The sequence below is a fragment of the Nestor notabilis genome, unplaced genomic scaffold, assembly GCF_000696875.1.
Source record: "Nestor notabilis isolate BGI_N333 unplaced genomic scaffold, ASM69687v1 scaffold11814, whole genome shotgun sequence".
In the NCBI taxonomy this organism is placed as follows: domain Eukaryota; kingdom Metazoa; phylum Chordata; class Aves; order Psittaciformes; family Psittacidae; genus Nestor; species Nestor notabilis.
Genome location: NW_009924353.1, coordinates 7,770 through 29,810, shown reverse-complemented (window position 1 = coordinate 29,810; position 22,041 = coordinate 7,770). Strand labels below are relative to the sequence as shown.

General features: G+C 46.4%; 1 protein-coding gene across 1 annotated transcript in view; it reads left to right on the top strand.

The window, feature by feature from the left end:
* DOT1L (DOT1-like histone H3K79 methyltransferase) overlaps positions 1-12,099 on the top strand; it is a gene marked incomplete at its 5' end in the record, with an annotated part of 49,024 nt that extends 36,925 nt beyond the window's left edge. Inside the window, 12 exons of the mRNA XM_010012573.1 lie at positions 347-448; positions 1,021-1,158; positions 1,775-1,900; positions 2,016-2,497; positions 2,750-2,873; positions 3,354-3,500; positions 4,783-4,909; positions 6,666-6,895; positions 7,600-7,805; positions 8,581-8,645; positions 9,425-10,396; positions 11,519-12,099. Coding sequence (XP_010010875.1) covers positions 347-448; positions 1,021-1,158; positions 1,775-1,900; positions 2,016-2,497; positions 2,750-2,873; positions 3,354-3,500; positions 4,783-4,909; positions 6,666-6,895; positions 7,600-7,805; positions 8,581-8,645; positions 9,425-10,396; positions 11,519-12,099 — 3,300 coding nt within the window. The remainder of the gene's footprint in view (positions 1-346; positions 449-1,020; positions 1,159-1,774; positions 1,901-2,015; positions 2,498-2,749; positions 2,874-3,353; positions 3,501-4,782; positions 4,910-6,665; positions 6,896-7,599; positions 7,806-8,580; positions 8,646-9,424; positions 10,397-11,518) is intronic.
* Positions 12,100-22,041: the final 9,942 nt, after the last annotated feature.

Here is a 22,041-nt window from a genome sequence, read left to right as displayed (position 1 = left end):
ATTCCTGCTTTGTAGGATGTGATTATTACGACTTCTACACAATGCACTAGGAGGATAAAAATGATTAAGATTGTCCTCATTATATTTTACCATACTGCAGAATCATAGAATCATAGAATGGTCAGGGGTGGAGAGGACCTTAAGATCATCTTGCTTAACTTCAAGTGTTGAACACTAACCAGTACAGGCTCACAGATATCTGAGGCAGAGCTGGCTTAGTTCAGTTTCCCTCTGAGCTGGGCTTCACTCCCAACGTGCTACTGAAACTAGATGTAAAGGTTTTATTAAGAGGGACCATGCTGCAGCTGGTGCTAAAAGTGTATTTTCTCACTCTTGTCTCTTCCAGGAAAAGAATGCTCAGTTGCTGGGGACAGCACAGCAGTTATTCACCCACTGCCAGGCACAGAAAGAGGAAATCAAACGTCTCTTTCAGCAGAAACTTGATGAGGTAGCCCTGATCTGGTGAAATTGGATGCTTGTTATTCATCTCCATGCAAAAAAGTTAGACAAAAATAAGACCAGAGTAGTCTCAGGTCTTCAGCCCCTGTTTTGCAGCAGATCATGCTAAATAATGTGGGATCTGTGTCACTCTTTGGTTGTGTTTTATCTTTGTTGTTGAAATCCTGTGTCCAGGGGCAGGGGGTGACAGACCATGTCGTGGTATTTTAGTGAAGGATATATTCCCTGTTGGTGGAACAAACTCTGTGTTGCCAATGCAACACAGAAGCACAGAAGGAAATGTGGTGACTCTCCACAAAAACGGTGTTATTTTGGCTGGCAAGAAACTAAAGGCCAGTTTTCAAGTTGAATTACTGGAACAGCAGCTCCAAGCGAGTTACTTTTGTCCTTCCTTCTTATCTCCTGGCAATGACAAAATGCCATGGAGAATGCTGGGGGAGCTCCTGTAATCCACATAAGTTCTGCAGATCTCCTCAATGTCACTTTTGAATGTGATAGTTATCTGGAATTAGGAATGTCAAGACCTTGTTGAATGATCTCTTTCTCCTTCTCCTTTTGTAGTTGGGAGTTAAAGCTCTAACATACAATGACCTGATTCAGGCTCAGAAGGAGATCTCTGCTCACAATCAGCAACTGAAAGAACAGACAAAACAGCTGGAGAAGGATAACAGTGAACTCAGGAACCAGAGCCTACAGCTGGTGAGTACAATGCTTGTGTCTGAGTAGCAGGGTGATGCTGGCGTTTATGTAAGGAGGACAGGTCAGGAGTCCAGGGCTGTCCCTGTCTTCAGGGGATCTTTCCATTTGGTAAATCATCTAGCCCCTCTGTAAGAGGGAAGGTTGATGGGGGAAAGAATGGAGATGGGCCTTTTTTGTTTTCCCTCTGACCAAATGCTGAGGTGACAGTTGGCTCTGGCCTCAGCTTTGTCCTGTAAACACCTTTGCTCCTGTGTATGTTCTTGCCACTGAATCTGGATCTCTCTGGTCAAGAGTTTGTCCAGTGCTTGCTTTGTGGCAGCTGTAACTTTTGTATTGTTCATCTTGGTAACTACTGTTAAGGTAGGTAAGGGGGAAATCTGGATGTGGAAGTCGTTAGGGAGGGTGGGTGATAACACTGTTTTTAGAAGGAACCAGGCCACATCCTGCCATGTTATCTGGGGACCACAGGTGGTGTCTGGCTTAAGCTGAGAGGAGTTTTCAGTGGGCTTCTTAAGCTTCTTGCTTACATCCAGTTGGAAGGTGCATGGCTTTCAGCTTGCACTTGGGTGGTGTGGAGGAAGTTGTCTTTTCATCTCTTTGTCCTGTGTCTTTGCAGCTTAAGGCACGGTGTGAAGAACTGAAGCTGGATTGGTCAACCTTGTCACTGGAGAACTTGCTGAAAGAGAAGCAGGCATTGAAGAATCAGATTTCTGAGAAGCAAAAGCACTGTTTGGAGTTGCAGGTAGAGAGCAAGAGACAAATCTAGAGCCACCAACTTGGGGGAGCTCTTGAGCAATGGGCCAGTGCTAGAATTGTTAAGTGTGGTCTTTAATCATCGTCTTTCTCTTCATTTAAAGATCAGCATCGTGGAACTTGAGAAGAGTCAAAGACAGCAGGAGCTTATGCAGCTGAAATCTTACACGCCGTCTGACGAGTCCCTGTCAGTACAGCTACACAATAAAACTCATTTGAGCCGTGATCCTGAGGCTGATCATGGCAGGTTCCAACTGGAGCTGGAATGCTCCAAGTTTCCTATGCCCCACATCAATGGCATGAGCCCTGAACTGTCCATGAACGGCCATGCTACTCCCTATGAAATTCACAACGCCTTTAGCAGGCCCTCTTCCAAGCAGAACACTCCTCAGTACACAACCTCTCACCTGGACCAAGAAATAGTTCCGTGTACCCCAAACCACAGCAGCAGACAGAAGGCAGACAAGATGACAAGCTTGTCCTTACCTGACTATACCAGGTTTTCCCCAGCTAAAATAGCACTAAGGAGACACTTGAATCAAGACCATGGAGTCAATGGAAAAGCAACAGCTAATGAGATACAGAGGTGAGAGTGATCACTTCCCACGTTGGGAAAGGAGGGGTAGTTGCGTGTTTTAATTACAGTGATTTATTGGGTTTGTGGAAAAATATGTTTAAAAGTGAAGATTTATAAGCTATTAAAAGTTTTGTTTCCAGAAACCCATCTGATGGGGGAAATAAAGCGATACTGACAGTGCCTGGAGTTTGGTACAGGAATTCCTTACAAAAGAGAAGTCATTCACTTTTGAAGTCTAATGTTCCTACATCTGTGTTCCAGAGCTGATCATGTCAAAGAGAATGGCCTTACATACCCAAGCCCTGGTATTTCAAATGGCATAAAGCTGAGTCCTCAGGAAACTCGGCCCTCTTCCCCAGCGGCCTTACCAGTTGCAGGCGAGAAGGTGAGAGAGCTGCTTGTGCTCAACTGCAGAGATGTCACATCTGGTAGAACAAGGAAGAAGGTGGCCAAATTAGGGAACGCAGGCACCCTCCTTTCTGTGCTCTGCTTGGCATGGAAAATTTTTTGGCTACTACATTTTTGTCTACAGAGGGCCTCAAGATATGAGTTCTGCTTTTCACAGAGCTCTAACAACACCACTAGGAAATGAGCTTGCCTAAGGCATCTTTCTCCTTATGTTTGGGGCCAGCAGTAGCTTGAATTTACATACTTCTGTGCTGTTAGATATTGGTGTCCCAGTAGACTGGTGTTGGTAACAAAGCTACTCCATGCATGCCCTGTCTTTGCTATATAGTCATTGCTCTTCATCCTGTAATTCTTTAAAGAGGAGGGGGGGTATAAATGAGCAGGCTGCAGGTAGTTAAAAAAGTCTTTTAGTAACAGCATGTGGTTACGAATGTTACTTTCTCTTTTGCATTTACAGGTTTTGAGAGAGAGAACCTCTGTGAGTAATGGAGAAACTATCACCAGCCTACCTATCAGTATTCCTCTCAGCACAGTGCAGCCCAATAAACTCCCTGTTAGTATCCCTCTGGCCAGCGTAGTCCTACCTAGCCGTGTTGAGAAGGTGGTGAGTAAGGGATTGTCAACACTTTCCATCCCTAACTAAAATCACAGTGGGGAGTAATGGGGTGCTGTGCACCAGAATCAGTAGTGGGCTGCTAATCTTGACTGTCTGATGCTTTGGGGGAAGCTGCTGTTGGGATGCATCCTCCTGGCTCTTGGTCATTCTGTAGGTTTTCCCTCTCATGTGTCTGTGGGGTGGTGGTGTTTGTGCCAGGAAGGAAAGTAAAGTACCTGCCACAAGTGATCCTAATCTTAAATGTCCAGCTGGGTGGAAGAGGCACAGAATCTGGGAGTTTGTGGCAGTGAAAGCAGAGAATCACACATGTCAGTTTGTTCTTAGCCCCTGCCCTGGGAGACAAATTCTTCTGCCTCAGTTTGGTCTTCTCAAAGCTGTCTATAGCAGGATGAACTCGAATAGCACCTTGAGGGTGCAGTACCTGATGTGTGAGTGACAGCTCTGTAGCAGCAGAGAGCAGCTAGGGAACTTCTGGGGCATCTCTTTTTTTAAATCCTAAGTCTGTACCACTTAGTTTAAAAAAGCCTGGTCCAGTTTCGTCCAGATGTTTGTCACAAGAGTTTACAGCAGAGAGCTGAGAAGTGTTTGCTGCTTTCGCATGAGAGCTGTGGAGCTAGAATCCATCCACAGACATGCCTTATGATCCCATGTTTGGAAAGCTGGAGTTGCTTCATAGTATTGAATCCATTATCTTTTTCCAGCTGAAGACTTCTAGTTGGAGCAGAACTAGAGTCTGCCTGGCTGTGAACAGAAGTTGTGTGTCCTCAGAGACAATGTTTGCTCTGGGTGGCATCTTTCACTTCAGCACATTGTTTATTGAGGCAACCACGTCACAGTTGTTTTGCCTGCTTTAAGAAAACACCACTTGTGTACCAGAGAACGCAGCCTGATGCACTCCATGGTCACTTTGGGGGTATTCTGGGGAACTTTGTGTGCACTGGCTTGGACACAGGGTACAACCATTTGTTTCCTTTTTGGCTGCTTGTGAAGCAGTGGACTCTGCAGTGCTGTCCTGAGTCTAAACTTCCTGGGATGATGAGCCTGTGCTCCCTCTATCTGCTGTGTGCTAGATACTGCTGCAGTATAATTAACCCCAGTATTTGTTTTTGCCCCATAATATGCTGACTGATGCTTTTCTCAAAATAAGCAAAATCTGAGACATTTAGGAAGTAGAAAGCACTTGGTCAATCTACTAATGCATGTGAATTTAGTTTAAACTATTGACTTTTAAGTACATTTCCTGTACTAAAACGCCTGTTTCTCTCCCCAGAGAAGCACACCTAGCCCAGTTCATCAGAGTAGAGACTCATCGACACTTGAAAAGCAGATTGGTGCTAGTTCTCATAATGGCGTAAGCAATGCTGCTGGAAACAAGCCACTGGCTTTGGCTACCTCAGGTAACAGCCTCATCCACACGCAGGTGCCCTGTCTGTGGGGACAGCACTCCCAAGCATTTCTTGTCAGGTCACTCCATGCTAGAGAAATACGGGTTTTGTAACGAGACTAACGAGTGATGATGTTTTGAGACAGCATGTGCCTACAGCTTAGGTGCATTCTGGCATAAAGGATTGGTCTGACTTGCCTTTACCTGAACTGCGGCGTCTGGCAGTGTGCATAAATAGTTGCTTTTTGCAAATTCTTCTATGTGGATTAAGAGATTCCTACCTTTATGATGTGGCAAACTAGTAAAGTGTTATGTAGCTCTGCTGTGAGCTGATGATCGGGCTTTAGAAGTTTTATTTTACAGAGTGAGGCTTTAATATCAAAATTAACTTCTTGATGCAGGTCACGCTGGTGCCTCATGAGCAGTTGTAAAGGCACAAGTATCTGGGTAGGAAGGAAAGTTGAATGGGAGAGGATAGAGATACCTTAAGTGCAGACACTGCTTCTGAACTTGCTCATCTGGTGAAATTGTGGCCTTTAGCTATTCAGGATATGGAAATGTTGTGAACCAGGAAAGTAGGCTCTAGCATCCAGAAGTTATTGTACAGCTGATCCCTCATCAGAAAGTGCATGTTTTACTGATGTTTACCACCTCAAGAGGCTTGTGTTGTTTCTAGCATCTGTTTTGCAAAGGAGGGCTTGGCTGCAGTTTCCTATACAAGCAATGAAATACTTAAAAACCCCGTTGTTGTAAACCAACACCATGTTCCCTTCTGCCCCTTCCATTTAAACAGCCCAGAGACAAAGCCTTAGTAGAGCACTGAACCCATTTATGATACACCGTAACAAATACTTCATTCCCTTTCCAACCTTCCTTTCATGTGGTATTCTTCAGCCACAGTGTCTCTGAAGATCCCCTGTCACTTCCTAAGCCACAGCCTTTTCTTTAATTTTGAGAAGGAGGTGAGCTGTGTGGATGACCAAGTCCCTTCTTTTCTGGGGAAGGGAACAGACTGAATTTGGTGATCTATTCCCTTGACGATAGGAAGGAGTTGAGAGTAGAGGAGCCCTGATTTCAAGAGATGTAATAGTACAACTTACACTTGAATTCCCTTTTAAAAACCAGGTAGAGCATAAGATATCTTTATATATCACATGAATTTTCCTGAACTGGCAAAAGAGTAGAGCAAATCATTAACCCCTAACTGAAGCCACCAGCCCACAGAGCCTCATTCTCAACTGTGCTGTGTAAAAAGCAGCTTTGAGTTTCCTGTATCTGCTGATGTCCTGGAGGTAGAGCTGAAACCACTCCCAGTCATCCCAGAAATCTAGCACTGTGAACTGTCGCTCAGCAGAAGCAATGATGTATACTTTCCCTTCCAACAGGTTTTTCTTACTCTTCTGGCTCCGTGGCAGTCAATGGAAATCTTACAAACAGCCCAGCCCATCTTAACCATAGTGTTGATCAGGCAGCTCTGGACGACTCTGGGAGTCTGTTTAACTCAGTAGGGTCTCGGAGTTCCACTCCACAACATCCTTTGCTAATGATGCAGTCAAGGAACTCTGGGCAAAACTCCCCTGCTCACCAGCACTCAACAAGCCCCAGGTTAAATGGCACATCCCAGAGCCTGGTAGGGGTATTGCAATATGCAGATGCTCAGAAGATGTTTGCCGAAGGAACAAAGGGGGATCTTCAGTCTGATGCAGCGTTTTCAGATCCTGAGAACGAGGCCAAGAGAAGAATCATCTTTACAATCTCTCCTAATACAGGACATGTAAAACAATCCCCTTCCAACAAGCACAGTCCTCTGCCCACGAGCGCTCGGCTGGACTGTGGCCAAGCACACGCGCAGGATGGGAAGAAGCGAGGCCGGCGGAAGAGATCCTCCACTGGGAATCTCAGCGGGAACTCCGGGGTCTCCCCTAAACGCAAATCCTTACCTACAGTGTCTGGACTCTTTACGCAACCATCGGGTTCACCGCTCAATATCAACTCCATGGTAAGGGCAGAAAGGAAGAGCTCTAGCAAGAGAGAAGGGCTTGGGAAAGCTCTTGGAATTGGAAATAAGCTTCAGCTATTCTTTGGTGTACTCCTAGGCTGTTACAGTAGCTAGACCTGGTGTGAAGGTCCTGGGTGAAAATGGCCCCTCTGAGACACCAGGAAATTGCTGAAAAGTTGGGGAGCTATTTCGGTATAGGTCAAACATCTTCAAGGAGTTCTTTGCTGTCAGAGCATTGAAAATTAAAAGTAGTATCTTGCCTTATGACACAGACCTTGTTTCTGCAGTGAAGTTGATTTTTAGGCTCTAGGTTAAATATTTTGAAAATAGTTTAAACTAAGACTGACTAAATAGCTTACGAGTGCCAGAAGCATATGGCATTCTTGCATAATTAAGCTAGCTATACAAGTTGTGTTCATCTGGTCCTGCAGTGGTAGTTTGAGTAGAAATGTGATTATCCCATGTTTTCATTTCTGTGTTAAAACACAAAAGTCAAAGAATGAAAATGAGCTGATTTTCTGTTATATTTAAGCTTTCATCCCGGGTTCTAATGCAGGATGGTGAACAGCAGCAGTGCTAAACAAGCAGCTGTTGCTACGTCCTAAAGCTGGGCGAGTTAAGCCTGGTTTTAATACCCTTAGTAAGATGCTTTGTTTTTAAAGGGATACTCCTGTCTGTAACTGCTTTCTTTCCTTCTTGCCCAGGTCAATAACATTAACCAGCCTTTAGAAATAACAGCCATTTCCTCTCCTGAAAACTCCCTGAAGAACTCTCCTGTTCCTTACCAGGACAATGACCAGCCCCCGGTACTGAAAAAGGAAAAGCCCCTGCTTCAGACCAACGGTGTTCATTACTCCCCTCTAACGTCAGATGAAGAGCAGGGATCTGAAGATGAGCACAACAGCAGCAGGTGAATACCCAGGGGAAGGTTTCAGGATGAGATTTCTCTGGGAGCTGATAATGGTGTTCTAAACAGAGAGGTGTGCTAAGCCCCTTTGTTCCCTTTGCTTGGAGGCTGATTCCATTATGAGAAGCCTCTTATGTGTCCGAAATTGTGACTAGGGAAGGTATTTAGGAAGTAGTGCTTGAATGTGGGAACTGTTGCTGTGTTTGCAAGGCTGGCAGCCCAGCCTCTGGAAGAATTAGAAATGTAGAAATGCTTTTTTACTGCACTACTTTGGGGCAGTACTGAGGCTGTGTGTGTAATCTTTAACTGTGAGTCTGTATCCTGCTTGCACACAGTTCCAGCTTGATTCCAAATTCTTCACTTCCTGCCCCAAACGGTCAGTTCATACATTGCTCTGCAAATTGATTATTCACCACCCTTTGCCTGCCTGTGGGGTGCAATTTTTTCCTTGTTTAAGGTACTGGAAACATAACCACTTTTATAGAAACAGGAGCAACAGCCTGTTTTTGTTGTGAAAAAAAAGCAACAATTAAGTGCTCTCAACGTGCACTAATCTTGGCAAAGAACAATAATTCTGTAGTAGCTTCTACTTAAACTTTGTGCTGGATTTTTTTTAATGCTTTTAAGCTCCTTTAGTAACATAGAGCTATCTAGCTGACTTGGCTTTTTATACTCCAATCACCTGTTAAGTCATGGACATGAGGAAGACACGTTATAAGAGTAGGTGTGCAACAAAAGGTCTGCAGTGAGTGCTATAATCTTTTTCTTTTCCCACTAGAATTGAGAGGAAAATTGCAACAATTTCATTGGAAAGCAAATCTCCACAGAAGACTGTTGAAAATGGTAGGTTTGAGGAATATTAGTTAGTTGTTGCAGTGGATGGGCTTGGGCATGGGAGTCTGCTCCTGACTGGAGTTGTCAGTAGCAGGAGTTTCTCTGCTCTGTGCACTGAGCAGAGTACAGTTCTGTCGGGGCAGACAAGTGGCTGCTAATTACAGATTTGGAGTTAGTTGTTTCTGTAATCACAAGGTCCCAAAGCTCTGACCAGTGTTTTTCACTGACTGAGGGTTGGGGGTGTGGAATCTGTAGTACAAAGATGGAGGAAGAAGTAGCTCATCATCCCATGTGGAGTCAAGTTTGGTGAGTAGACATGGGTACAGATTTGGGACATGATTTCCCTTGGCTAGGGCAAATCAAAGATTTTAATGGCTTTAACCTGCCAGAGGGGAGACTGAGATGAGCTCTGAGGCAGAAGCTCTTCCCTGTGAGGGTGCTGAGGCGCTGGCACAGGGTGCCCAGTGGAGCTGTGGCTGCCCCATCCCTGGCAGTGTTCAAGGCCAGGTTGGACACAGGGGCTTGGAGCAACCTGCTCTAGTGGAAGGTGTCCCTGCCCGTGGCAGGGGTTGGAGCTGGATGAACTGTAAGATCTGTGATTCTCAAACCTCTTCAGAGCACTAAGGTAAATTTTCAGAACTTTGAGGTGACTTCACAAATATTTCTGCCTCTGGATCACAAATAGAATTACAGACTGATAGAATATGTGTTTGAAAAATTAAAACCCTGTTCTTAGTGAGCAGATTCAATGAATGCTGGTTTTTGACACAACTTTTCTAACAAACCAGGTGGCAGCTTAGCTGGGAGGAAACAAGCACAAAGCAACGAGAACATGAACAGCAGTAAATGGAAATCTACTTTTTCACCAATATCTGACATCAACCTGACCAAAACTACAGATAGCCCCTTGCAGTCGGTTTCATCTCTGAGCCAGAATTCGCTGTTTGCCTTCAGGCCCTCCACTGAGGATAGCTTTGCCATGGATGCCAAGATCACGGCACACCCCAGGAAAAGCATTGCCATGCCCTCCTCCGGGGCGGACGGGCTCAGCCCCAGTACAAACTCCACTAATGGATTTCCTTACAATGGTGGACTGTCAAGTGACATGGGTTTACACAGCTTTATCGATGGTGCTTCTCTTCCACACAAGGCTTCAGACGTGACAACTTCCAACTGCTCCCTGGGTTTCCAGTCGCAGCGAAGCAAAGATGTGGGGGTATCAGAAACGAATCCTTTCTTGAACAAGAGGCAACTCGAAGGCCTCAACGGCACAAAAGGAGAAGACTTAAATCGGGCAGGGGTCAAAGGCAAAGAGATCAGCGAGATCAGCATCCGCACTGGGGGTTCTTCAGACAAAAACTCTTTGCAGCATAACGGAAAGGTTGGCAAAGGACGGGACCGAGATGTGGAGTTTAAAAATGGCCACAACCTTTTCATTTCTGCTGCTGTTTCCTCTGGTGGCCTTCTGAATGGTAAAAGCCTTTCTACTGCTGTTTCTTCAGCAGGCAACCCAGCATCTTCTGTTCAGACGCACCATCCTTTCCTAAACACTTTGACCACTGGATCGCAGTTCCCCCTCGGCCCCATGGCCTTGCAAGCAAACCTCAACTCGGTGACAAATTCCTCAGTATTGCAGTCCTTATTTAATTCAATGCCAGCTGCTGCCAGTCTGGTCCACGTGTCATCAGCTGCAACCAGACTGACTAATTCTCACACTATGGGGAACTTCTCTCCTGGGGTTACAGGTGGAACAGTTGGAGGTAGGCAGAACTCTTTCTCTGGTATAAGACAGGGCCTAAAGGAAAGTCTGACACTGCCTCTCCAGGGGTGAAACCCTTTCATTTCTGCAGGATGTGAAGCAGATCTGTCCCACATAACCGGTCTCCTCTATGTCTCGGAAATGCTAGGATGAGTTCAGTTCCCCACAGTGAAATCTCATGAGCTTTGTCTACTAGATGAGCTTGTTGTATCACCTTTAATGAAACAATACACCCAGACTTTGTGATTTCATAATGTATGCTTGTTCAGATGTTGCTGTGTTGGAACCAGCTTGGGTCCGCCTGCAGGTAAAAGATTTAACTTGTCCTGGTACCAAGTTGAGGATCTCTAACTTGACAACTTGAGTAAAGGTTGAGATTAGGCCTTGAATGGAATTAGCATGATCCAGGAAGAGCAAAACATCAGTGCCTCTTCAGAGGAGATGGTGTTGGGGATTGCGTAGCATTCTGGCTCTTGAATGGACATGAAGAGCATTTCTTTGCCAGGAAGGGCAATGCCATATGCACCTTGCACTTCTGGGATTCTGCACAGGCTTGGCTTCTGTGGCCCAAACCGGAGACAAGCTGGCAGGACTAGAAGATAGTCTGAACCTGCCGTTACTAAGTGTCCAAGGCAGTTTTTCTTACCTGTCCATAATCATTCAGGCACCATGTCGGGAAATCCTAACTCTCACATCTCTCAGCACATAGATTTGCTGGAAATACAATCTCCCCTCTGCTGCCCTGTAAGTGGGAAAGCAGGAGGGTGGGGAGGGAAGAGCAGCAATTTGAGTCTCCAGCTAAACAACTCTAAAGACCACGTAATCTCATCAAAAGTCTACCCGTGTGGTATAGAACTGACAGTTCTTGGGTCTGACCATTTTTCCTCGTGGCATTTAGAGGTTGGCAGTAGGAAAGGTAAGTGAAATCTTTTGTACCTCCTGGCCTGCACCATTATCTCTCATTGCTTGCTACCTTCTCATGCTGCATATTTTTGTATGGGGCTGTAACTATTTTAATTTTGCTTTTTTTCTTTTTATTTTTCTTTTTGGTTTTGTTTCTCTTGTCACTTGAGACTGTACAAAGCCCATCTGTTGAAGCTGAGTTTTTCTCTCCTGTTTGCAGGTATTTTTAACCATGCGGTGCCTTCTGCCTCCTCTCCTCATCAATTTGGAGCCAGTTTCAGCAGCAGTGCTGTCTCTAGCAGCACAGTGCTAAGCTTAAACCCTCTGCAGGCTGTTGCCAGCACCTCATCCTCATCCTTCCCACCCCCTTCCTCTAATTTAGTAACATCTAGTGAGACTAGATCTGCTCAGCACCTCAACAGAGCGCCAGTGCAATCTGTTTTCCATCCCCCTCCTAACGTTTCATTGCCCCCGCCTCCTCCATTGCTCGCTTCTAACTCCGAGCCTGCGCTTCTGCAGAACCTGCCATCCATCCCACCTGGTGAAGCCTTTTTGCCACCCTCTTCTGCTGCTTCTGTCCAACCTGCTAACGCTTCTTTGTCTATTAAGCTAGCTTCTCTCCAGCACAAAACCTCCCGCCCCTCCTTTACAGTCCATCACCCGCCTCTGCCCCGTTTGGCGCTGGCACAGTCCGCGCCCATGATCACGCAGTCCAACGCTGCTGGCACGGCCGCTCTGTGGGTCACACTTGGCATGCAGCCTCCTTATGCTTCGCACCTTTCTGGGGTTAAGCCACGATAAAGAGCTTGCTTAGCTAACAGTTCTTATTTTGTAAGGTAAGGCTAGATCAAACAAAAGAGGAGTTTTGTGCAAGATGCTGAATGATGCTTCTTCCTTTTCAGAGAGAGGTTGGGGATGGGCTCTGGGAAAGAAAAACCTCTCAAATGTGGGGAGCAAATGATCTGATGGCAGAGGATGGAGAGTCTTAATGCTCTCTGTTCCAGGAGTCAGGATTTCTCGACAAGGACTGCTCACGATAGTAACTCTGTTCTGTCTCATCTGACATGAGGATTATGTTCAGGTTGAGATCACTTCATGAAAGTGTTTATTTTGAAGATCAGGAATCAAGAGGAAATGTCTATTTTTAAGTATGGTTTTATACAGTTATTGGAAGTGGTTGTTGCCTATTCCCCCCTCCCCTCTTCTTGCCTTCTGACACAGACTGTTGTTATCTCCCCAAGTCCACGTCTGCATAGCGTTAGGCTGCCTGGCAATGCTGCTTTGTGACTCTCTGTGGCAATGTGGTGGTCTTGGGTTTACTGCCACTCCGTAACAGCTGCTCTAAATAGAACAGAGTTAAAAATCTCTAGTTTATGAGCTGCAGCTTTGTCTTGGAGAGCAAATGCACTGGTCTCGCATCGCACTTAATGTGCCCCCTGCATCAATGGCAAACACAACCACAGGTAGCAAAGGGTTGTGATTTATCTGTGTGCTACCGCTTCATTGGACTTGCCTGCAAGGGCTGAGAGTCACCAACTCACCAGATGCTCTATTTATCCTCACTTGGCAATCACTGGCTTACTGAGTAGACTGTGAATGAGAACACAGGGAATGTGCAGGGTTAACTGTGCTCCGTGCTTCATAAAGGCTGGGGCCCCAGAAGAGAGGAGGGGTTCTGTAGACTCTCTGCATTTTTACTGAAGCAGGTATTTAAATGTCTTTAGAGCAACTCCAGAATAAAGTGCACCACTACAGAGTTGGGTACTGTTGTCAATGGAAATACTCTGTGGCATCCTGATGTAACAACTTGTGCTTGCAAAGTGAAATCAGTCTGTTAGGTCCCAGAGCTCGCTCCGTGCTTTTCTTGTAGGTCTTTTTATGCTGTTGCTGTTCTCTGATACCAAAGCTACATGAAATTTATGGTTGAATACTCTTTGCCACTTATAAAGCATATGACTCAATTACAATATATACCTGAGAGATTCTTTTGGCTGTGCCTTGTGTATAGTGTCTTCATCATCAAATTGCTCCACAGACACAAACAAATCCTCATTAGGCTTTTGTGAGGCATGTAAGTATTAACTCCTCCTTCCATACAAGGAAGTGAGGCTGAGGAAGAGTTTTGAGTAACGTGGTCCCTGCGTGCCAGCAGAGAGCAACAATGTGAGGTGGAACGGGCTTGAAAGACCCTGAATAGAAATGAGATGGGGGAGAAGGGGCAAGGAGGGGTTTGTATATTTAAGACTCAAGTGAGAACAGCATGAAAGCCTTGTGCTGAAGCAGTTGCCTTACCTGGAACTGAGGTTATAGTGGGCTAGACTCTGCCATCTCTGTGATGGGCCCTGTCACAAAATGATTCTGAGCAAAATAAGCAAGGCACAAAAGTGACATGTGGAGCAAAGTAGCTGGATGACAAAGCTGGCCTGTGGAGCAAAACAACAGAAATAATGCCACCAGGAGATGGTGTATGACAGACATAATGTAGCTGTGGTCCTGCTCTGTGTCACTCTTGAACATAGGTCAAATACTCGAGCAGTTCATTGACTTTGGTGTGATTACTGTGCTCAGAGTCCTTGATGAACCAAGGTTGAACTCTGGAATTGGGGGCTAAGCTGCTTTGCTTCTCAAAATGTTTCTCTCCCAGGGTAATAAAAAAATGAAAAACAGATTAGTGTGTGCTAGGAAAAGGTGAAGTACAGAGGGGGAGAATACTTATTTTCCCCCTCCTCAAGGTCAGTCATGGGAGGACAGAGTTCAATGTGCTTACACTGTTCAAGGCCAGGTTGGACGGGGCTTGGATTAACCTGGTCTAGTGTAAGGTGTCCCTACCCATGGCAGGGGGTTGGAACTGGATGAGCTTTAAAGTCCCTTCCAACCCAAACCGTTCTATGAAAGCTTTAAAATCTGCCATGGGGCTGTATATTGCTCCTCCAGGAGTTCTGTCTATCTGCAGCTGGGACAAGAGTTGCTCCTCCTTTGCTGGCTAGCAAGGTCTTGGAGCAATGCAGAAATAATTAACACATCTAACACATGGTAGAGTTTTGTCTTTTATTTAGATGAGTCTCTTCCTCTCCTCCTGTTGCGCAGGTAACTAGGATTTCTACCTCAACCCATTGTGACCTATGCAAGGACAACGTGGACCAACTTCACTCGGCTTCCACTGAAAGGTGCTCACCTGGCCTGTGCAGGGGTTTCTACTCTCTTACTACTGGACAAAATAAAAACATAAAAAGACCTAAACGACAGAGAAAAGATTTACTGTGAATCTGAGTTTAAAACAAAAAAAAAAAAAAAAAAGGAAAAGGAAAAAAAAAAAGGAAAAAAAAAAAAGAGCAAAAGAAATGCTTAAAGCTCCAGTTTGTATTGTTGATAGTTTAGATAAAGTATTTATCTTTTTTTTAAAGTGAAAACAATTTTGACTTATTTTATTCCACCTAGAATCATAAACACAACTTATTATTAAATTTTCTGATTAATAAAGGACTGGCACACCAGCAGAGATGTAAAGAGCCTCCTCTCGGTGCTATTTCATCCGTCAGAACTGTGCCTCTAGTTTGAATCCTTGGTGCTGAACTTGGAGGGTTGAGCAATGCCAAACCCAGTTCTCAGAAGGGTCTGCAGTTTATTTATTCACCTTGCTCTGTTCATATACCAAAAGCCATTTGGTTTGCAGCAGTGGGAGCTACAGAGAAAGGCAGGCTTCTAACTAAAGATTTGTTTTAATTGGAACTCTATTAACTGGGGGGGATTTAACTGTGTTCATTGCCAACCAGAACTCGGTCTCCCCTCTGGGGTGGCAGCTAAGAGTCCCTGGGGTGGCCCAGGCAAGCCCCACCAGTGCAGGCACCTTTGAAAGAAGAAATTCCAAGTCCTGCCCCAGTCAAACTACTTCACTGGGCCATTTGCCATTGCTGGTGGCACTCAAGTCACTGTGAATTTTGGTAGTTAGTCTGGTACCTTGTTTTGGGATGTCATTGGCATATGAACAGGGTGTGTGATCACTGGTATTGGTCAGGCCCTTGCTACAGCGTTGGGAAGACTGAACACAGGGCTTCTGTCCTGGTGCAGGTAGCAGATTTTCTCAGCTTGCTGGTTTTTGTTCCAAGTACAATGTATTTTGTTAATAGGGTTTTGATACTTGAGTCAGAAATGGATTAGCCGTGTACATTGATGGACAAAGTGCATTTTGCTTTTGTATTTCCTTGCTTTAAGTAGGTCTAAATGGTAGTTCACAAAAACACCCTGATCTTGCCTACGTGCTGCCACACAATCCGACTGGTGCAGTTCTTGTATTGTGACTTGGTGTTCTGTGTACAGAAAGGGCTGCTCTGAGCAGCAGCTGTATTTTATAGAGATGTGATGAGAAAAATATAAATTTCATATACTTTTATTTCATTTATTTTTAGATTGTACAATGCACAGTAAACTTGTAAAAACTTATTTATTCAAGTGCACAAAGGGAGGAAGAGGATGACCCATTAAGTAGAGATCATGCTGGGCTGTAGTTCATACTGGACCAGGTACCAGTAAAGGAAACTACGATCAAAGAAGGGGAATTGCAACAGCAAAATGATGTTTAGGCTTTGGGGAACATCTACTTGCCAGCCCTGTGCTCCGAGGGGCAGCACTGACTGCTCTGCATTGGAGTGCTCACTGTCCTGGAATCCCATCCGAGTTGGTAGTGCTCCCCGTGGAGTCTCCCACCTCCAGCAATCGGGCATTCCCCTCGGCCTTGAGCCCTGCCAAGGCCAGAGCATCCCATGGTCACAAAGAGCTGGGCTGAACACGTTCATTAGCTGCTTAACTTCTGCCTCAGGGTTCGAAGTCAGCACGAGACCTCTGCCCAGCGCGCTCCCTCGTGCTGCCTGGCTCCAGGAGGAACGGCTGTGAGCGCCGTGCTGGCGTGTTCAAGAGTGGTCCTTGAACTCTACTGGCTCCTGCAGATTTCAGTGAGGCCCTTTTCTCTGTACCTCATCCCTGGCAATCTTAATCGAGATCTAGGACAAAGTGCAGTTATTCTGTTGATTCCCAAGTGTGTCTTCCATAGGCAGCCTTTGTGCGTGGAAACTGTCGATCTAAGTGTGCCGCCTTACTCGCTGGAAAGGGAAGGATTGATAGCTCTGGAAATCAGGGACGTTTTGGAATCATTTTCTGCTTTGTATGAGGGAGAGGATTTGACAGCGGTGCGCCCTGCTGAGTTACTAACAGCAAGATGGAAACCTGGAAAAGGGCAAAGATGCTCAGAGGGCGAGAGCTGAGAAACATCCAGTAGCTTCTAGTAGAAGCCGTACACAGTTTATGTCCTGGAATCCAGGAAGACAATGTAACCCAGATGTTTTGCAGCTGGGAGTTGGGCAGTTCCAGCTTCTTCCAGCTCCTTGGGTGACTGGAAGCTGCAGAGCTGCCTTAGCATCCTTCCCAGCAGGCGGCAGAGCACTCAGTCTCTGAAGGCTTTAACTTGGTAGGCTGTACCTGAGCAATTGCTGGAGGGGGGCAGCGGCCTTAATTCTGTCTCCCCCCCTATCATTTGTATCCCTGATGAGAAAGATGAGGACATCCAAGTAGAAGCTTTTAATCACTGCTTTTATCAGATCTTTTTCTAAAAAGGGACCAAGATTTGGTGTTCCTTGGACCTTTCATGCTCCCCTTCATCTCAAACCACAGAAGACATCCAGGAAGAGAACTCATCTGTTGTCACTTGTTCTATATGGGGAGGGTCCACTTGTGCTCACAGCCAAGGTGTGCACAGGACAGCAGCAGATGCCTCTTTGGAGAAGGACCTGACTCAAGGGCTCTGCTGACCCCCCTGGGCTCTCCAACGCCTGCTCAAGGCCTGTATCAGCCAGTGCTCCTCAGCTGGAGAGGATGGCCAGGTCCTTGTGATGGGGATCACTTGCTTTGCCCTGAGCTTCATGGCAATTCAGCAGTCAGTGTCTAGGGAACAAGATGGAACTGTCAGTCATAGTCTGGTGGTGGACTTGGCATCTACCTCGTCATCACCTCAGTGCTGTCATTCCCATGCCCTAAGGGGTAGACTGAGATGAGCTCTTAGGCAGAAGCTCTTCCCTGTGAGGGTGCTGAGGCGCTGGCACAGGGGGCCCAGAGAAGCTGTGGCTGCCCCATCCCTGGCAGTGTTCAAGGGCAGGTTGGACACAGGGGCTTGGAGCAACCTGCTCTAGTGGAAGGTGTCCCTGCTTATGGCAGGGGGTTGCATCTGGATGAGCTTGAAGGTCCCTTCCAGCCCAAACCAGGCTGGGCTTTCATGACCCGATGTTTCTGTCTTGGCAGCCCACACTGCAGGAGTCTGGAGCTGCTCTGGCCATGCCAGTGTCTTCCACCCATGCCTGGCACCGTTGATACCTTCCCCTTGTGATGCATTGTGTAATTGCATTGTGTGGCAGCTACAGTCTAAATCCTTGTAGTAATCCCCACTGGGGTGTGCTTCCAGGAAGGTGCCTGATGAGGTAACACTTGTGGGGAGCACTGCTGAGATGGGAACCAGGAGAGTGCAGGTTCTGGGACTGGCGTCTTGGTGTTGTATTATCTGAGAGATGTTGCCAAGAGATTTGCATTGTTGTCTTCCCCACTCCCTGATCTTCTCCTGCTTTGCCATAATCTTGGCCAAGTTCAGCTTGTTTCTCCTCTGCCCGCAAAAGGGGAGAGTATTTACCTTGCTGTGGGGCTGCTGAAGGAATAGCTTTGAGCTGTTAAGATCTGATCCAGATGGCCACAAGAATAAGACCGTTGTGACCCTCCTGTAGTTTTTTGGAACCTGTTTTCAATAACTGGAGATGCTTGTTAAGTAGTCAAAGCCAAACAGCCAGTTCCAAAAAGAAATTCCTTCTGTGTTACTACATCCTGCTGGGTCCAGTCGTTCCGTGGCTGTCACACATGTTCCTTCTCCTCTGTGCTGCTGCTGCCAGGGACTTGTCAGGAAGCTCAAATACATCTTGGAGCACGTGCGTTGGCAAAAGGAAAGAAGGAACTTCCTGAGCGTTGTGCTGAGCAAAACCTGTGCCCGGTGCTGACTGTCAGGAACCAGCCCTGCTCTCGTCTGGGGATTTGCTGCCTCTGGCTTGTGCTCGCCTGACTCAGTCCACCAAGACCCACCAGGCTGGGAGGCTCCAGATCTCAACGTGTTCTTTGCTGTGGGTTCATCATTCAGCAGCAATTCCTCCATTAGCTGGGGGATGAGGGGCACCAGCAGCCCCGTTGCTCTGCTTTTCATGTAGATGAGGGAGAAGGTGGGAAGATGTTGCTGGAGGACCTAGAGGCTGGGGTTGGTGAGGCTGCGGTGGTGTGCAGGAGGATGGGGACGTCGAGCTGTCCCTGCATCATCTCTTGGTGTGGTGCCAATGAGGCTGTCTCCTTTAGGAAGGTGTGGATCAGTCTAGACAACCATCTTGATCAGAAGCATCTTCACCTCTTAGTTCAGGTTGAGGATGCAATGGGAGAGGTGAAGGGGAAGGTGCCAACATCAGGGAATGCAGCACATCTTGGATGTACGTGGCACCATCTCCAAATAGATTCTTCCAATAGCAGGAACTTGTGTCTCCTTCACCAGAGAAATAGAGAAATATCTTCTTGTGCTTCCATCTCGTTTCCTTCCTTCCTTACGGCAACAGCCACTTTATCTTCTAGTGCCCAGTTTGTGCTCATCCTGCTGCTGGCTGGGGTTGGGGTGAAGCTGATTTCCCCTGTGCCAGGACTGGCTGGTGGGGTGTGCATGTGAGGATGAAGGTCAGCTTGTAGGGACTGAACCTGTGGATGCACCTACAGTCGCTGAAGCACCCAGGCAGGGAGGTTATGTCACTTGAATGTGAAGGGAGCCAGAGGTCACTGGTTTTGTGAGTCAAGAGCTTTCAAATCCCCAGGGCTTGACACTCCTCAGCCTGAAGCTCACCCAGCCCAGTTACTTAATCTTGGTGTTGAGTAGCTTTCTTCTTTCTTTAGTCCAACTTAATACTTGAGCAAGTAATTTCTCTGTTTGAAATCTGCTGAGCAGAGGGGTTTCAGGCTTGGTGAGCTCTTCCCTTGCATCTGAATCACATTTCAAAAGGCTTCAGTATCACTTGGCCGTCGGGGCCACTGTGTGTAGGTGCCTTCGCCCTGCTGTGGGCAAGAGGTTCCTTCTGAGAGGTTTGGTGACACTTCTCAACCTCCTTCTTCAGGGGTTGGGTGAGGTGACCTTTAAAGGTCCCTTCCAACCCAAACTACTCCGATTCTCTGTAGAGATGTATCTGGAATGGTCACTGGAGTTCAGGGGCCATGGACAGGCAGGTTGGGGTCACCTCCAGGGACCTGTGTGGTTTGATTCTGCAAGGACTGTGTATTTAGAAAGCAGCTTCTGCTCCCCCAACCTGTTACGTTTTCCACTTGGAAGAGATTCCCAGCACAGGGAAGGCTGCAGGGCTGCATGGCAGGGGGAGCATTCGTGGGTAGGTGATGGTTTTGGAACCGTGGCTGCGCAGTTCATCTCTGAGGCTCTCCAGAGCACCCACTCTTTGTGACCCTGTGGGGATATTGGCACAAGGTCCTGTGGGACCTGTGCCCTCACTCAGCTCCAGGAGCTGCTGGAAGAGGAGACTCCAGCACCCGGAGCTTGTTCTTGGGCTGCTGATGGTGACTCCCCTCCAGACTCAGCCTCCCCCACCCATGGTCCTTCCTTCCTTGGCTGGTCTGGAGCTGGTGCTGATCACTACAGGCACAGTAACAAAGGTGCTTCCTCAGCCCGGGGTCCCTGTCCCTTGCCATGGCAGAAGACGCTCCTTAGGGTTGATGTGATGTGATGTGTGACGTGAGGAGGCCTTGGTGGATAAAGTCCAGGTTTGGTGGATCAAGTCTAGGTACAACCCCTTTCTGTGTTGAATTCAGTCTTTTAATACAGGGTATGGAAACCTGAACATTATGGGTGTGTTTGTTTCTTGGAGGGAGTTATCCCAGCTCTTCACAAATTCTGCTTTCCCTGTTTTGCCTGAGCCAAAAGCATAAAGAGGATTAAGTGGTGGGAGCTCCAAATGATGATTCCTTTGGGTAAGGTGTGGATGTTGTGCAGTGGACTGCAAACCAACAAGAATGTGTTTAAAAATCACAGTTTGGGGAGAAGAAAAACTGTTCAGTGTTTTTGTGAACTATCCTTGCAGCACTGAGGGGACATCACAGGAATGGGTTGGGAAGCTCAGCTCTGCGCTCCCTGTATGAGTTTTTCACCTTTTATGGCTGTTACAGAGGTTTTTCCTGGTTTTCCTCCTTTTTTTTACTCCAACATTTCCATAGCTTGCATGTCAGGTTTTCACTGGAAGATGGATTGCCAGTTTTAAAGGAGGTGTTGTGCCATGTTTTATTTATCCTTATGCATTATAAATATATAAATATCTATTTAGACTGAGTATTGCAAGAAAAGATGCTGTGATTGGGAGCTTCAGGGTTTAAACCAAGGACAAAAAAAAAGGGAAACACTTCTCCAGTGTATTTTCTGTTTGTGACCCTGTTTCTGAAGCTTTTCTTGTTTAAAAACACAACCACATCTTAAAATGCCAAGTTTTGTGATGTGAATCCTGAAGTTCTCATGTTTGCGACCCCTTGGTTTGCTCGAGGTGCACCCGGTTGCGTTTCTGGTGCAGTCACATCACTTTGGAAGGTTTTGTTTCTGGAGCTGAGGAGGAGGAAGGGGCTGATCCATCCTGCTTGGCTTTTGTAACCTGTTAATCTTTGCAGCGATCAGTCTCAAATGAAATCCCAACTTTTTAGGTCTCTGTTCTACTTCGAGGTTTCAGGAGTGAGAGCCTGCCCCCGCCGAGTGGGCCCTGGATAGAGAAAGCAGTAGATGAGGAGGTTGCTGTTGCTCAGGAATTGATTAGTAAACTTTTAACTACTAATAAAAATCCATTTTTCAGTGGATTTTTTAAAAAACCCCATTTTCTTAGGGCAGTGATATGGGATGTTTCCTAGTGAATAGGAATTAGTTTATATAATTTTAGCCTATGAAATTGAATTATTTAAAATTCAAACTTCCCCTAATTTATCTTTTTTTTTTTGTTTTGTTGTTGTTGTTGTTGGATTTTTGTTTTATATCGGTAAGTTGTCCTGTCATTCCTTTCATTCTTCCATAGAAATAGAGTGAACTCTTCTGCTGTGTATATATGTATGTATAATATATATATTTCCACCCTGCCTTTCTAATTCTCCCCAATGTAAGAGTTAGGGGTTTTTCTTTTCTCCCCTCCGCTTAATTTCTTGTGTCTTTACCTTGATTTGTAATTGAAACAATGCTTTGAAGTTTGGTCTTTATATTAAAGTGTCTGTATTTTAATACACCGTATTGTTGTGGCGTTTCACTGCTTCGGCAGGGCCGGTGCCAGCATCCAGCAAGGAAATGGGGGCTCTGGATATGGCTTTATCTGGTGGCAGCCCCCCCCCCCCCATCCCCTTCTACATCCTGAATTAGTGCCTTTAGCTCTGGGGAAGCCAAGGACAGGCCAGCTCGTGGGGTTTAACATGCTGGTGGCACAACAGACCCCCGCGGGTGCCCTTTGCCTGCAGACCCTTTTAGCCACTGATTTCACCAGTGTAAGGAAATGGGTGTGTTTCAACGCTTTGGAAGCAAAGTGGCTGGAGGAGCCTTAAAACGAGCTGCAGCCCCTGTGTCACCCAGTGCTCCCACAGCTCCTGGCCCAAAATGGGGTTTTCGGTGCTGTGAACAGGCGGCAGCAAGCGGAACCACCCCCGCCTACCCGAGCTCAA